This window comes from Neoarius graeffei, chromosome 21, assembly GCF_027579695.1.
Source record: "Neoarius graeffei isolate fNeoGra1 chromosome 21, fNeoGra1.pri, whole genome shotgun sequence".
Lineage (NCBI taxonomy): Eukaryota > Metazoa > Chordata > Actinopteri > Siluriformes > Ariidae > Neoarius > Neoarius graeffei.
The window spans coordinates 4,318,024-4,335,480 of record NC_083589.1 but is presented as its reverse complement, the minus strand read 5'-3'; the positions used below and the strand labels follow the sequence as shown (position 1 = coordinate 4,335,480).

At 43.4% G+C, this 17,457-nt stretch overlaps 1 protein-coding gene across 4 annotated transcripts in view; it reads left to right on the top strand.

Annotated features, from left to right (window-relative positions):
• The window catches only part of rps16 (ribosomal protein S16), a 457,927-nt gene that overhangs the window by 439,505 nt on the left and 965 nt on the right, over positions 1–17,457 (top strand). For 3 of the 4 annotated variants that reach the window (XM_060903800.1, XM_060903801.1, XM_060903802.1), the window contains exons 2-4: positions 13,234–13,286; positions 13,816–13,917; positions 17,197–17,293. In XM_060903800.1, the coding sequence (XP_060759783.1) occupies positions 13,234–13,286; positions 13,816–13,917; positions 17,197–17,293 (252 nt within the window). Of the gene's footprint in view, positions 1–13,096; positions 13,147–13,233; positions 13,287–13,815; positions 13,918–17,196; positions 17,294–17,457 lie in introns of those variants that run through there. The other variant, XM_060903799.1, reaches the window with a different exon arrangement.

The following is a 17,457-nucleotide window of genomic DNA, read 5'->3' as shown; positions in this document are numbered from 1 at the left end:
AATAGCAGTTTGGAGATGAACCTGTAAGTATCTGACTGTAGCAGATAAAGCAGCTGTAGAGTAGTCAGGAAGCACACCAGCATCCAAAGGACTCTCAGAATAGATAGAAGAGTCCAGGCTACGACGTCCCTGAGCAGTGTAGTGGGCGTACCATCAACAGAACTGATGAGGGTTTAATGCTGTAACATGATGTCAGTTAAAGTCATTGATATTTTCATTTCCATCCATATTTAAGATTTATTTGCACTTTGCGGCCTTGTTTCCATTACAGCCGTTTACACTGATTTTCATTGAGATGTATTGTGTTAAGTTGTACTTGCGTGTGTGTGTGTGTGTGTGTGTGTGTGTGTTTAAGATGATGTTAGGGGTATTTCAGGGTGTTTGAGGAATCAGTCTGCCACCACAGGTCCTGTAAATCAGGGCACTTTAGTGTGTGTGTGTGTGTGTGTGTGTGTGTGTGTGTGTGTGTGTGTGTGAAGAATTACAGCACTTCCTCTCACACTGCGAGCTCCATGACACACTCAGAAATGCATTTACTGTAACTAACAGCCGTCCTTTCCCCATTATCACGCTCCTGTGTGTGTGTGTGTGTGTGTGTGTGTGAGTGAGAGAGAGAGACAGAGAGAGAGTGTGTGTGTGTGTGTGTGTGTGTGTGTGTGTGTGAGTGAGAGAGAGAGACAGAGAGAGAGAGTGTGTGTGTGTGTGTGTGTGTGTGTGTGTGTGTGTGTGTGTGTGTGTGTGTGTGTGTGTTTAGTCGTCAGTAATCCTCATTATCTCTTTCCCAAATAGAAAACACAAACACACGTGTCGCCTCCATCAGCTCCATTTCCTCTTCCAACATCTGTCTGAGTGTTACTGTCTCACACACACACACACACACACACACACACACACACACACACACCTGAGCTATTGTCTTCCTGCCATCCTCTCTCTCTCTCTCTCTCACCCACACACACGCAGAGGGACAAAAGGCAGTGTGGTGGTTTTATAAGTGTGTAAGTTAATAACACAGGACACACAGATGAGGAGTTGAAAGAAAGTGCTGCTGGAGAGAGAGAGAGAGAGAGAGAACTGTATTTACTGACCACATCACTGTGTATCTTCATCGCCCCCTGTTGACTGATCACAGAATCTGCTAATCTACACACACTTTCATTATTTTTTTTTACATTATGTTATTCTTCCTGTGAGCAGCACACTTAATATTAACAGAGTGAGTCTTGTGTAATTAAACATTAATATGTGCTTTAAAATCATAAATCAATAAAGTAAATCTATCTATCTTCTTCTTTTGGCTGCTCCTGATTAGGGGTCACCACAGCGGATCTTTCGTCTCCATTGCTCCCTGTCTTCCGCATCCTTCTCTACCACACCTGCCACTTTCATGTCCTCTCTCACCACATCCATGTATCTCCTCTTTGGCCTTCCTTGTTTTCATTTGCCTGGCAGCTCCATTCTCAACATTCTCCTTCCCACATGCTCTGCATCTCTTCTCAGGATGTGCCCAGACCATCTCAGTCTCATCTCTCTTAGCTTCATTCCCAAGCTCTCCACATGTTCTGTCCCTCTGATGTGTTCATTCCTTATCCTGTCCAACCTCCCATCACAAACCTTAACATCCTCAATTCCGCCACCTCCAACTTTGCCTCCTGTCTCTTCGTTAAGGGTACGGTCTCCAATCCGTACATCACAGCTGGTCTCACTACTGTCTTGTACATTTTACATTTCACTTTTGCTGGGACTTTCCTATCACAAATAACTCCCGAAATCCTTCTCCAACTGCTCCACCCTGCCTGCACTCTCTTTCTCACCTCACTATCGCAGCCCCCATTTTCCTGCACAGTTGACCCCAGGTACTTGAATTCACCAACTTTCTTGACGTCTGCTCTTTGCATCTTCACTGCACTCTCATCCCCATTCTCATTGATGCAGATGTATTCTGTTTTGCTACTGCTCACCTTCATTCCTCTTCGTTCCAATGCATACCTCAGTCTCTCCAAACCCAGCTCAACCTCCTTTCTACTTTCACCACATATCACAATATCATCCGCAAACATCGTGTTCCATGGTGACTCTTGCCTCACTCCGTCCATCAAGCTATCCATCACTATGGCAAACAAAAAAGGACTCAAAGCAGATCCTTGATGGAGTCCCACCTTCACCTTGAACCATTCAGTCGTTCCAACTGCACACCTCACTGCAGTTTCACTGTTCTCATACATGTCTTGCACCACTCTGATATACTTCTCATTCACTCCACACTTTCTCATACAATACCATAACTCATCTCTTGGCACTCTGTCGTATGCCTTCTCCAGGTCTACAAACACACAATGTAGCTTTCTTTGGCCTTCCCTGTGCTTCTCTATTAACATTCTTAAAGCAAAAATTGCATCCCACGTGCTCTTCCTTGGGGCGGCACGGTGGTGTAGTGGTTAGCGCTGTCGCCTCACAGCAAGAGGGTTCGAGCCCCGTGGCTGGCAAGGGCCTTTCTGTGCGGAGTTTGCATGTTCTCCCCGTGTCCGTGTGGGTTTCCTCCGGGTGCTCCAGTTTCCCCCACAGTCCAAAGACATGCAGGTTAGGTTAACTGGTGACTCTAAATTGACCGTAGGTGTGAATGTGAGTGTGAATGGTTGTCTGTGTCTATGTGTCAGCCCTGTGATGACCTGGCGACTTGTCCAGGGTGTACCCCGCCTTTCGCCCGTAGTCAACTGGGATAGGCTCCAGCTTGCCTGCGACCCTGGAGAACAGGATAAAGCGGCTAGAGATAATGAGATGAGATGAGATGCTCTTCCTTGGCATAAACTCATACTGCTGTTCACAGATTGCTACCTTTCTTCTTGATCTCACCTCCAATACCCTTTCCCATAACTTCATGGTGTGGCTCACCAATTTTATCCCTCTGTAATTACTGCAGCTCTGTACATCTCCCTTATTCTTGTATATTGGGACTAGCACACTCTTTCTCCATTCATTCAGCATTTTCTCATTCTCTAGGATCTTATTAAACAATCTCGTGAGGAACTCCACAGCCGTCTCACCCAAACATCTCCAAGCCTCAGTCGGGATACCATCTGTTCTGACTGCTTTCCCAGTCTTCATTCTTTTCATGGCTGCCCTCACCTCATCCTTACTAACCAACTCTGCTTCCTGATTTGCTGTCTCCAATGAATCTGACCTTTTCTCTCTTGGATTCTCCTCATTTAATAAATCCTCAAAGTACTCTTTCCACCTTCTTAATACACTCTCTTTGTTTGTCAGCACATTTCCATTCACATCTTTCATCACTCTTACATTATTCGCTTCCTTGTTTCGCTGCCTAGCTAGTCTGTACAGGTCTTTCTCTCATTCTTTGGTCTCCAGTCTTTTGTACAACTCCTGGTATGCATCTGCTTTCGCCTTCAGATAGCTTTCTTTCATCTCAGAAATATTGCTAAGATAAGAAATTTAATGTCACTACATGACGCAGAAAAACTAGTTCAAGCTTTCGTTACCTCCAGGTTGGATTATTGTAATGCCTTACTGTCTGGATGTTCCAATAAGTGCATAAACAAGCTCCAGTTAGTTCAAAATGCAGCAGCAAGAGTCCTTACTAGAACTAGAAAATATGACCCCATCACCCCTGTCTTATCCACACTGCACTGGCTCCCAATCAAATTTCGTATTGATTATAAAATACTACTATTGACCTTTAAAGCACTGAATGGTCTCGCACCACAGGTCCTGAGTGAACTTCTGGTCCTCTATGACTCGCCACGCCTACTTAGATCAAAAGGTGCAGGCTATCTGCTGGTACCTCGTATAGTGAAGGCTACATCAGGGGGCAGAGCCTTTTCTTACAAAGCCCCACAGTTATGGAACAGCCTTCCAAGTAGTGTTCAGGAATCAGACACAGTCTCAGCGTTTAAGTCTCGGCTGAAAACATATCTGTTTAGTCAAGCCTTGTGTTAATGGTGTTTATGAGGTAAAGGAGTAGATCTGGAGGGTCTTCAGACATAGAGTGTTTTGGTAAACTGGGATGTATGGATGCTGTCAGTCCCCCACTCGCTTGCTCACTCGAGTTTGTTGGCGGTGTAGTGGCTGCTGCTTTATGTCCCAGAGCTCCCTCATGCCTGTGTTACCTTCTGGCTCTCCCCTTTTAGTTATGCTGTGGTAGTTAGTTGCCGGAGTCCCTGCTTGTACTCAGTGCAATATGTATACTGTTCCTACTTATTCAGGTGACATTAGACATACCTAACAACCTGTGTTTCCCCCCCCCCAAATCTGTCCCTCTGAGTTACATGTCGGTCCTGGGATCGAGATGCTGACCTCTTCTGCTCCTCGGACCTGCCTGATCCATCCTGGTGCCCTGTGTCTGGTTGGAGTCTTGTCACATCGCTCCTGTGGAGGACGGCCCCATGTGGACAGTTGAAAGTCACACCTGGAGGACGTTCTGGACTCTTACAGTAATGCTTTTAAGGCTGAGGACTACAGTTGACTTGCAAACTTTAGGACTGCAGTTGTCATGAACAGTTTTGCACTCAAGTTTCCATCAATGAAGAGTTTATAACATCAACGAAACTGACTTCATGTTAAAACTGTTAATGTTATAGTCATGTTGTCTGGTGTTGCCCAAATGAGGATGGGTTCCCTTTTGAGTCCGGTTCCTCTCGAGGTTTCTTCCTCGTGTTGTCTGAGGGAGTTTTTCCTTGCCACCGTCGCCACAGGCTTGCTCATTGGGGATAGATTAGGGATAAAATTAGCTCATGTTTTAAGTCGTTCAAATTCTGTAAAGCTGCTTTGCGACAATGTTTATTGTTAAAAGGGCTATACAAATAAACTTGACTTGACTTGGCCTTCGCTACCGCTCTTTTTGCCTTCTGTCTTGTCTCTCTGTATAACCGCCTGCTTTCCTCATCTCTCTGATCATCCCAATTCTTCTTTGCTAGCCTCTTCTCTTTTATAATTTCCTGCACTTCTTTGTTCCACCACCATGTCTCCTTGTCTTCCTTCCTCCTTCCCGATGACCACCCTAGCACCTTCCTTGCTGCCTCTCTTACTAGTATAGCAGTAGTATACCAGTCTTCTGGCAGACTTCCATTCCCACTCAGTGTTCGTCTCATTTCTTCCCTAAACTCCTTCTGATGTTCAACCTCTTTTAGTTTCCACCACTTAATCTTCAGCTCCACTATTTCATGCTTCCTCTTTTTCACTTTCAAGCTCATCCTGCACACAACCACTCCTTGTTGTCGAGTTACACTCTCCCCTGCCATCACTTTACAGTCTCCAATCTCCTTCAAGTTATCCCTTCTGCAGAGTATGTAGTCCACCTGTGTAGATCTTCCTCCACTCTTAAACGTCACCCTGTGCTGCTCTTTCTTCTCGAAGTATGTATTGACTATTGCCAAATTCATCCTCTTTGAAAAATCAACCACCATTTGCCCTTCCACATTTCTCTCTCTTACACCATATCTGCCCATCACGTCCTCATCTCCTCTGTTTCCCTCGCCAACATGTCCGTTGAAATCTGCTCCTATCAGCAAGCGCTCCTCCCTTGGTATACTTTCTACCACTTCATCCATCTTTTCCCAGAAAGACTCTTTCTCTTCATTCTCACATCCAACCTGTGGGGCGTATGCACACACAACATTGATTACCACTCCTTGAATCTCCAACTTCATGCCTATCACCCTCTTCACATCAATTACACTGTTGACCAACTCTCCCCTCAAAACAATCCCAACACCATTTCTCTTTCCATCGACTCCATAATAAAACAACTTGCATCCATCTCCAGTGTTCTTGGCCTTGCTTCCTTTCCACCTCGTCTCCTGCACACACAGAATGTCCAACTTCCTTCTTTCCATCATACCTGCTAACTCTCTCGCTCTGACAGTCAATGTTCCCACATTCAGTGTTCCTATCCTCAATTCTAAGCTCCTTCCCTTCCATCTTTCACGCTCTCTCCTAACACGCCTCTCCCCTCTCTTTCTCCTTCTCCGTTGTGGCGCAACAGTAGCATACTTTCCACCAGCACCCTGTTGACCAACAGTATCAGAGGCGGTCATTGTTAACCTGGCCCCCGACCGATCTGGTATGGTATTTCTCTTTTCAATCTGCATATTAGATTTGGCACAGTTTTATGCCGGATGCCCTTCCTGATGCAACCCTCTCCATTTATCCGGGCTTGGGACCGACACCAAGAGTACGCTTATGCACCCCCAGTGGCTGGATTAGAGACAGACACATGAATAGTGATGTAATATGCTGGAACTTGTCTCAGTGTAAATATTAATTAATTAATGCACAGAGAGAAAGAGAGAACTATATTTACTGACCACATCACTGTGTATCTTCACTGCCCCTGTTGACTGATCACTGAATCTGCTAATCTACACACATTTTTATTGTTTTTTACATTATGTTATACTTCCTGTGAGCAGCACACTTAATATTAACAGAGTGAGTCCTGTGTAATTACACATTAATATGTCCTTTAAAATCATATATCAATAAATTAAATCTATCTATCTATCTATCTATCTATCTATCTATCTACAGTGGCATGCAAAAGTTTGGGCACCCTTACTGAAAATGTCTGTTACTGTGAATAGTTAAGTGAGCAGAAGATGAACTGATCACCAAAAGGCATAAAGGTAAAGACGACACATTTCTTTTCAGCGTTTTCTGCAAGATTTGTTTATTATTTTTGTTTTGTACAATTGGAGAGTGAAAAAAGAAAAGGAACACCATGCAAAAGTTTGGGCACCCCAATACATTTGAGTTCTCAGGTAACTTTTACCAAAGTTCCAGACCTTAATTAGCTTACTGAGCTGTGGCTTGTTCAAATTCTTCGTTAGGAAAGGTCAGATGATGCAGATTTCAAAGCTGTATAAATTCTCTGACTCCTCAAACTTGTCCCTAAAATCAACAGCCATGGGCTCCTCTAAGCAACTCCCTCGCATTCTGAATAATAAAATAATTGATGCTCACAAAGCAGGAGAAGGCTACAAGAACGTAGCAAAGTGTTTTCAGGTAGCTGTTTCCTCAGATCGTAATGTTATTAAGAAATGGCAGTTAACAGAAACAGTGGAGATCAAGGTGAGGTCTGGAAGATGAAGAAAACTTTCTGAAAGAACTGCTTGTTGGATTGCTAGAAAGGCAAATAAAAACCCCGGTTTGGCTGCAAAAGACCTTCAGAAAGATTTAGCAGACCCTGGAGTGGTGGTGCACTGTTCTACTATGCAGCGACACCTGAACAAATATGACCTTCATGGGAGAGTCATCAGAAGAAAACCGTTCCTGCCAGTAGCGTGCACAGATAGACACGAGGTGGTGCTCAAGCACCTGCCCCTCTGCCCTCTGTCCAAAAAAGTGCCCTTTTTGAATTTTTTTTTTTTTTACAGTTTACTGAGGCCAATGTCGACATGATCTTTTAGAAAAGCCATGGCATTAAAAGCGTGTGTGAAAATAATGTCCCGATGTGTGCCCCCTCCGCACACACACCGGACCTCTGTCTCTCTTGCTCTGTCACGTGAACAAGCGTGCAGTGCATTCAATGTGAGGTTGCAGCAGCATAGCGTCCTGGAAGCCACGGCCTTGTCGTAGCGCAGACAACACATCGGGCAGTCAGTCAGCTCTTCCCCTGCCCCACCAACCAGGTAACACATGAATCGAGTGAAAATGTATTGTTTGCCCTCTAAGCCCAAGCTGTAATTATTTTGTCGTGAAGTAGCCCGTCGCATACAGAAACAACTGCATATAAGTATTATATTTTTTGCTAGACCATTTTCAGATTTAGGAAAACAAAAATTTCTTTTTCTGTTTTGTTCAACTAGAGATTCCTGGCAAAGTCAAAAAGCCTTGATGTAATAAATTAACATTAAGTGGTTGTTTTACACCTTTAAAAACTAAAACGGGTCAGTGGCGACCCAAACACAAGAGGAGGGTTAAATCTCAGACTTTTATAATACGGTATTCCACATGCGCAAAAAAGTGCCCTTTTTTCTCCCCAGAGCACTTGCACCCCAAAATGTCTGTGCACGCCACTGGTTCCTGCATCCTAGCCACAAAATTCAGCATCTGATGTTTGCAAATGAACATCTAAATAAGCCTGACAAATTTTGGAAACAAGTCCTGTGGACTGATGAAATCAAAATAGAACTTTTTGGCCACAATGTGCAAAGGTATGTTTGGAGAAAAAAGGGTGCCAAATTCCAGGAAAAGAACACCTCTCCAACTCTGAAGCATGGGTGTGGATCGATCATGCTTTGGGGTCGTGTTGCAGCCAGTGGCACAGGGCACATTTCACTGGTTGAGGGACGCATGGATTCCAATAAATACCAGCAAATTCTGGAAGCAAACATCACACCATCTGTAAAAAAAAGTTGAAGTTAAAAAGAGGACGGGTCCTACAATAAGACGATGATCCAAAACACACCTCAAAATCTACAATGGAATACCTCAAGAGGCCCAAGCTGAAGGTTTTGCCCTGGCCCTCACAGTCCCCTGACCTAAACATCATTGAAAATCTGTGGATAGATCTCAAAAGAGCAGTGCATGCAAGACAGCCCAAGAAACTTGTAGAACTGGAAGCCTTTTGCAAGGACGAATGTGTGAAAATCCCCCAGGTAAGAACTGAAAGATAAGTCTTTATTGTCATTGTCACTTTTTCAAAGGTACAACGAAATTGAAGGTGCTGTTGACTCATGAGTTATAGAAAAAAATAAAAACAAATAAAGTATAAAAACAAATAGTAAAGTATACAGAATTGCACTGGTAAAATAGTATAAACAGAATGTAAACAGAATTGTATTGTATTGGTTCTATATGTACACAGATTGCACTGATCTCATCTCATCTCATTATCTGTAGCTGCTTTATCCTGTTCTATAGGGTCGCAGGCAAGCTGGAGCCTATCCCAGCTGACTACGGGCGAAAGGCGGGGTACACCCTGGACAAGTCGCCAGGTCATCACAGGGCTGACACATAGACACAGACAACCATTCACACTCACATTCACACCTACGGTCAATTTAGAGTCACCAGTTAACCTAACCTGCATGTCTTTGGACTGTGGGGGAAACCGGAGCACCCAGAGGAAACCCACGCGGACACAGGGAGAACATGCAAACTCCACACAGAAAGGCCCTCGCCGGCCACAGGGCTCGAACCCGGACCTTCTTGCTGTGAGGCTACAGCGCTAACCACTACACCACCGTGCCACCCAGATTGCACTGATAAAATAGTATAAACGATTTTATTAAAAAAGAAAGATTATTAGCCGGCTACAAAAAGTGTTTACAAGCTGTGATACTTGCCCAAGGGGGTGTTACTAGCTACTAACCATACAGGGTGCCCAAACTTTTGCTCCGGGCCCTTTTCCTTTTTTTGTCATTTTGAAACTGTAAAAGATGAAAAAAAAATTTTTGCTTAAAATATAAAGGGAATGAGTCATCTTTAACTTTATGCCTTTTGGAGATCATTTCATCTTCAACTTGCTGAACTGTTCACAGTAACAGCAATTTTGACCAGGGGTGCACAAACTTTTGCATACCACTGTATCTGGGACATTCCACCGAATGGGTGCCATTTGCTTGTTGTACCACTCCCAAATTAAACTTAATTTGTTATATCTTTTCAACACTGATTATAATAACACACATATTTAACTATTCAAAATGTGTATTGGCCAACCTCAGGCTACGTTACAAGGTTTGGAAGTCAAAGATGGCTGCATTTTTTTCAGTCCTGTTACCAAAACTCTGAAAGTAACAGGACTGAGTTTTTAGCCTAGGATTAGCTAATACATGGAATTAAGCCACATGGCGTCATCGCTAATAGCATGACCACACTTAGCACAGTCTAGTGATTTACCAAAAATCTGTATTTTTAAAATAAACAAATATCATCGAAGAAATAATTTAAGTAACAGGACAGTATGTTGACATTGACCTTATCAGTCAAAGTTAAAAAATCATCAAATATACAGAAAAGTAAATGAGAGAACTAACTTTTGGTCTTCCCATGGCCTTCAGAAGACACAACTGATGTAACTTCCTGTTGAGCATGTGATTTATGGAATGTTCCAAATTTGTCAGATGGGGTAATATGTTTGGGTAACAGGACTGAGTGAAAACCCAGGGACATGGCTAAAATTTGTATTTTAACTAAGATATTGTGGATTTATTATGAAAAAAATATATTTAAACCATGGATAGGATATGGAGTCACACAACAGTGCAAAAGAAATACTGTTTCTGAAGGATTTTAATCATAATATTTCATAGTTAAGTATAAAGTTAGAGTGCGGGGACAGGTAACACATGCTATTTTTCAGTGTTTTAGGTAGTTTTTATTAATCCTTACAATTATATATCTTAAATTTGAAATTAGATCAATGTGCAGGACATTCTGCGTAATAAGGAAATGTATTTTAAAGTACATTTTTATGTGCATTTATACATATAATTTTCTAGGGATGGAAATGGCACCGATTCGGTGGAATGGCTCATCTATCTATCCATCTCTACCAGTCTATCGACCAAATCAACAACTGGATGTCACAAAATTTTCTTCAGCTGAACACAGATAAAACAGAAGTAATTCTATTTAGTAAAAAGATGAAAGACTCAGGATTACCACTATTCTTGACACAAAGGGGATTAAAACAAAAGAAATGGTTAAAAATCTTGGTGTTTTCATTGACAGCGAGCTAAACTTTGACAGTCACATGAAAGCAATCACTAAATCGGCATTTTATCACCTAAAAAACATTTCCAAACTAAGAGGACTTATGTCAAAAAATGATCTAGAAAAAAATCATACATGCCTTCATCTCTTGTAGGGTTGATTACTGCAAAGGCCTTTTCACAGGCCTGCCAAAAAAGACCATCAAACGACTTCAGCTGGTGCAAAATGCAGCGGCTAGGGTTCTCACACGAACAAAAAGAACAGAGCACATTACTCCAATTCTAAGGTCCCTTCACTGGCTTCCAGTAAGCTACAGAATTGACTTTAAAGCATTGCTGCTGGTGTACAAATCTCTAAATGGTACAGGGCCCAATTACCTCTCTGATATGTTGCAGCGGCCTAACCCAATCAGATCTACCAGATCGCAACAGAAAAATTTACTGTTAAAACCTGTTGTTAAAACAAAGTGTGGTGAAGCAGCTTTTAGCTACTATGCAGTCCAGCTATGGAACCAACTGCCAGAGGACATCAAAAATGCTCCTGCTGTTGGCAGCTTCAAATCTAGACTAAAGACCAAGCTGTTCTCAGATGCTTTCTGCTAAATATCATCATCTTTACATGTTTTAAACTTTACTTAACTTTTACAGTCCTTGCATGTTTTAAACTTTACTTCACTTTTATTCAATTTTATTATGCTGTTTTTTACTGAACTTTTACTTAATTTTATTACTTTATTTCTACTATTCTTTAATTCTCATCTCATCTCATTATCTCTAGCTGCTTTATCCTGTTCTACAGGGTCGCAGGCAAGCTGGAGCCTATCCCAGCTGACTACGGGTGAAAGGCGGGGTACACCCTGGACAAGTCGCCAGGTCATCACAGGGCTGACACACACCCCTTTTCCACCAAATCAGTTCCAGGGCTGGTTCGGGGCCAGTGCTGGTGCTGGTTCACAACTCGTTCAACTTGCAAGCCAGCTGAGAACCAGCTTGCTTTTCCATAGCTCGTGGTGCTAAGGGGAGCCGCGTCATTATGTCGCTGTATACGTCAGTTATGTCGCTGTATATGTCAGTTACGTCGCTGCGTTTGCATAAACCTTGGCGCGAATATCAAAGCAACAACAACACGGAGGAGAAGAAGAAGAAGAAGAAGAAGAAGCAACAACAACAATAATGGATGACTTCGCGTTTGTACAGCTGCTGCTTCTCGTCGCTTAAAAATGGTGATCTTTCGCGGTCTTGCTATTGTTGTTGGTCTTAACAACTCCACCCCCCCGCTGACGTAAGCGGTTCTTTCCTCTGGCCCAGCAGAGAGTTGGTGCTAGCCTGGAACCGGTTTTTCTGGCCCCAGAGCCAGTTCTTTGTCAGTGGAAACAGAAAACCCGGTTCCAAACTAAGCACTGGCCCCGAACCAGCCCTGGAACTGCTTTGCTGGAAAAGGGGCAACATATACCCCTTTTCCACCAAATCAGTTCCAGGGCTGGCTCGGGGCCAGTGCTGGTGCTGGTTCACAACTCGTTCAACTTGCAAGCCAGCTGAGAACCAGTTTGCTTTTCCATAGCTCGCGGTGCTAAGCGGAGCCACGTCATTACGTCGCTGTATACGTCATTACGTTGCTGTATACGTCAGTTACGGTGCTACGTTTACATAAACCTTGGCGTGAATATCAAAGCAAAAACAACACGGAAGAAGCAGCAGTGGCAACAACAATAATAATGGATAACTTCGCGTTTGTACAGCTGCTGCTTCTCATTGCTTAAAAATGGCGATCTTTCACGGTCTTGTTATTGTTGTTGGTCTTAACAACTCCACGTAAGCAGTTCTTTCCTCTGGCCCAGCAAAGAGTTGGTGCTAGCCTGGAACCGGTTTTTCTGGCCCCATAGCCAGTTCTTTGTCAGTGGTAACAGAAAACCCGGTTCCAAACTAAGCACTGGCCCCGAACCAGCCCTGGTGGAAAAGGGGCAATAGACACAGACAACCATTCACACTCACATTCACACCTACAGTCAATTTAGAGTCACCAGTTAACCTAACCTGCATGTCTTTGGACTGTGGGGGAAACCGGAGCACCCGGAGGAAACCCACGCGGACACGGGGAGAACATGCAAACTCCACACAGAAAGGCCCTCGCCGGCCACGGGGCTCAAACCCGGACCTTCTTGCTGTGAGGCGACAGCGCTAACCACTACACCACCGTGCCGCCCTGTTTAATTCTCATATTATTTTTATTTTTCTCTCTGTTTTTACTGTTTTGCCTTTACCTCTGTAAAGCACATTGAACTGCCACTGTGTATGAAATAAACTTGCCTTGCCATCTGTATTGATTTTCCCCCTGTCGTGTCCTGACGCCACCGATAGGGGTCAGTGGCGCTCTAATCCTCCCACTACACCGTAGAAGAAGAACGCGCAGCCCGTGCATTTCGGGGTGAGAAACCCCGCCTCGGCCTCTTCTTCCGGTGCTGTGCTGAATGCGGTGTGTGTGATTAACGCTCTCTCACACTTTACACTTTTATCACATTTAAACCTTTAATTAACGCGGACATTTCTGTGTTTTATTGTAGAATCATGCCGGCTAAAGGACCTCTGCAGTCTGTCCAGGTGTTCGGGCGCAAAGTGAGTGCAGGAAATAGCGAGTTTATTCAAACTTCACATGAGGCCGCTAGCTACTCGGCTAATCAGTCAGCGCGTGCGGGCTTTCAGTCACTGTCTCTAATAAATAAATAAATAATATTAAAATAAACTCAGAAATGTCTGTTTATTAAAGCTCACAGTGTTTCTGTTGGTATTCAGAGGGCGAAGCGAGTGCGCTGTCTGTAGCTAATATGCTAGCATTGATTTATTATTATTATTGACTAGCCCTGTATTCTGAATTAATTAGAATTTATTTCTATGCAGTTCTGATTTTACTATAGCGATAAAACTCTGATTAAGCGCCTGTCTCCATCATGGCTCGGTGTATAATCATGATATAAAATAATGCGATTGAGTGTGGGGTTTGTTCTGTATTATTAGTGAAGCTGTAAATGTTATCCAGTCAGAAGATGAGTGGTCCTGTCACTCAAGCGGTAGTGCGTTTAATTGAGCTGTTTTCTGGTTCTGCAGGTTAATAATAAAGTGATCTGGATCTCTGTGTGTGTTGTAGAAAACAGCCACTGCTGTAGCGCACTGTAAGCGAGGGAATGGACTGATTAAAGTGAACGGCAGACCGCTGGAGACCATCGAGCCAGCCACACTGCAGTACAAGGTGTGTATACGATCCAGCAGGGACGAGAGCATCCACACATCCATCAGCTACGCCTTATTCAGAACTCCAGGCACTGGGTACTGATTATGGGTTCCTAAATCCGACAGGACCTGAAAATAGGGGTGTTCACACGGCACATATTTGCATCGATGCTGCACCGATGTAATTTGTTGCGATGTATCTTACACCGGTGTAAATTTTGTGGAACATTCACACGTCACAAACCTGCTTACTAGAGAGAAGCGTGTTAGCACCGGTTCACGCGGCAGTTTTTGCGACCGTGCTATACGATAGTAATAATACGGAAATGAAATATGCGCATGTGTGAAAATGTACTTCCTTTTCCCAGTTGTCATGGCATCACCAAGCGCCGGGAAAACAACGTGGATGAAGACACCAGTGTTGCCAGATACTGCTGACGTTTTCCAGCCCAAAATATGTTCAAATCCGCCAAAATGCACTTAAAACCGCCCAATCTGGCAACACTGGAAGACACGCAGTTCTGTTGTTGTTGATATTCGCCATTTTGGAAGCGCAAAATACCAGGATGCAAATTATGCAATGCCCGTATGTAATCAACTCTCCTTACGCGTAGCGAGTCTACCCCTGTAGCGTTCAGACGTCCCATTTTATATCGGTGCTGCCCCGCAATCTAGCATTTACTCCGGAGTAAATTTCTTAAACCACCTCCCGAGCAGGGTTAGATTTGCACCGGTTTAAGCAGCTTTCAGGGGCTACACCGCTATAACTTTGTACCGTGTGAACGCTCTACCAGAGCAGCCCCGGTGCTACACCGGAGTAAAAGTTGCCGTGTGAACACCCCTCATGTCACAACAGTACAGGGCTTGACATTAACGGTGGTCCGACTGTCCGGGACAACCAAATGTTTGGTCCAGGCAAGTCAAATCTGCATTTGGTGGGATGAGTTGAATATTTATTTATTTATTTATTTATTGAAATTCAGCATTTTTTTAATAATAATTATTCAAGAATTACATCAATAAAATTCCAACAAAACCAGTTCAATCCCCTCAGTGATCTGGCCATATTACTGTTCATGAAATTCAGGTGAAGCCGAGTACAGCAGGAGTGTGTGTGTGTGACGTCGTAATATCTAATTATAGATCAGACTAAATTGAAATCAGAGATTGTGATCAAATGCCTCAATAAAATAAATATCTGTGGTGAGTCATTTTATTCAGATGGTTATTGGTTTTTTTTTTGTTTGTTTGTTTTTTTTTTTGTATGGTTCACATTAGCCATTCTAAATGTGGTAAAATATTTCAGCGGGATTGTACGACAGTGCCGAACTCACGGTTTTTCATTCACAGCGTGATTCTGTCCCCCTTATCATGTCCAACTCATTTTCTTTAGATAAATTTATACTTCAAGTGAGTTTAACTCTTAAAACTGCAGATCAGGGCATGAGTAACACCATAATGGGGCTTTGGATAGTTTCTGTTTGTTATAGTTTTTCAATAAAACTAGAAGTAATTAAAGCATAATGATTAACTAGACCTGCTTTTAGATAAACATTGTTAATCACTTTCCTTCCGTTGAACTGGTAGATACGTAGGAATAAAAAGGTTCTGGTCAGGACAAGTGAAAAATCTTGCTGCTCGGATGAGTGGATTAAATTAAAATGATGCCGGGATCTAAATGTACGTCCACCAGAAGAATAAAAACGAGGGACAGTCCGAGAATGTTCTCTGGAGTAAAACTTCAGTCTGTCAGACCAAACCATCTCTCGTTCACATCAGGGGGAAGAAAATCAATGACTGTAAACCCCACTGATCTGATGCTTCGCTTAAGCATGCGCTAGTGCATGTGAATCAGAGTCATTTGACTTGATGAAATGGCATGACACCAAAAAAAGGTGATTGAAGGAGGGAAAAAAACCCTCAGGTTGGGAACAGAACTGATGTTAAATAAGTGATTTTAATCTAAATTGGTGTTTTAAATCGGTGTTTGTCTCTCATCAGGCCGTGGTTTGTGCAGTGCTCCATCTGTTATAGTGCCGTTCATCCCAAAACACTTGACCTTGGGTCATGCTCTTGTTAGTGACTCTGCCTCTAATCTCTTCTCTTCTCCGTGTTCTCGCGTACCTAAAGAACCTTCTCCAGAAAGGTTAATGCGCAGAGGTTTAGCGCCCCGTCTCCGCTGCACTCCTCGTCTCTGTGAACACGCGTCAGGTTAAAGGTGTCAGGACTTTAATCAGCCGTGTGCGGCTCAGAGCCCCGGCATCCAGCTGTCGCGACGATACTGCACATCAGCCAACGGATGCAGTCTGATGAGTAGATGCCCACTGAGCATCACATCACTGCAGCTGGTTTACATTAACAGATCTTTATTCTGACTGCACTCAGATTATTACTGGATTATTGGGCTTTTATAACTTGGAATAAATTTATTTTGCGGTTCTTGTTCTGGTGTGTAACGGTGTTAAACTCTAAGGGCCTCTGCATGCTTTCACGACAAGGCTTTCGCAGATAGCTTTTCGCAGACAGTTGTAATTTATCGTTGAGCAGGGAGTATAGGTGTGTATAGGTGTGCGCGATGTTATTCACCACCACAACGCAAGGGGGCGCGAAGTCGCGAAATCATGAGGAGTAGTTGGTGGGTGTGGTTAGTGGAGTGTTTATCCTCCGGTTACTTATTATGCTTATAATGACTAGAACTGGAGTCGTATAGATGTCCGTACTTCCTCGATCAACCGCTCTTCGTGCTGCTCCATCTTCGCTCGTGTTTTTAAAAATGCCGGTCATGAAAACAAACCAAACCGGGAAAGTAGGGAAGCGGAAGTGCGTGTACAGCGGATGTAGAGTGGACCAATCAGAGCCCTCTTGTCTGCGACGCTGTCTGCGGTGGTCACAATTTTTGGGGGGTGCGCGCAGAGCGTCTGTGAAGGGGGGGGAGGCTTCGCAGACGCTATCTGCAACGCCATCTGCGAGGACTGGGTTGTCAGCATAAATTGGCCTTAAAGGACAGTACAGGTTCTACATCACACCTTTAACCACACTTCCTGCTGACATCACAGTGTAGGGGCGTGGCTTTTCCATACTTCAGTTTATAAAGTAACATAACTGGAAATGTGAATATTTAATGCATTTATATAAATACAAATGAGGTATCTGGTTTAAATAAATGTAAAAAGTAAAATCAAATTTAAAGAATGTAAATGTTTAGTAAAGGATTCACAGTGAAATAAGAGTAAAATATTTATAAACCAACACGGGGGGGGGGGTATGCGGTAGTTAACCATATGTGTAACTGTTCCAGCTGCTGGAGCCAATCCTGCTGTTGGGAAAGGAACGCTTCGCTGGCGTTGATATCAGGGTGCGTGTGAAGGGCGGAGGACACGTCGCACAGGTCTACGGTAAGCGTGCGCACACAGTCCTCGTGACTTTAATACGGATTTAAACAACGTGACTGACACTAATGGGCGTGGTCAAGTATTCTAATCAGCACATGATTGAACATTCAGTTGAACGGGGTTGTTGGTGAATATTATGCACGCAGTTATAAAAACATTATAACACT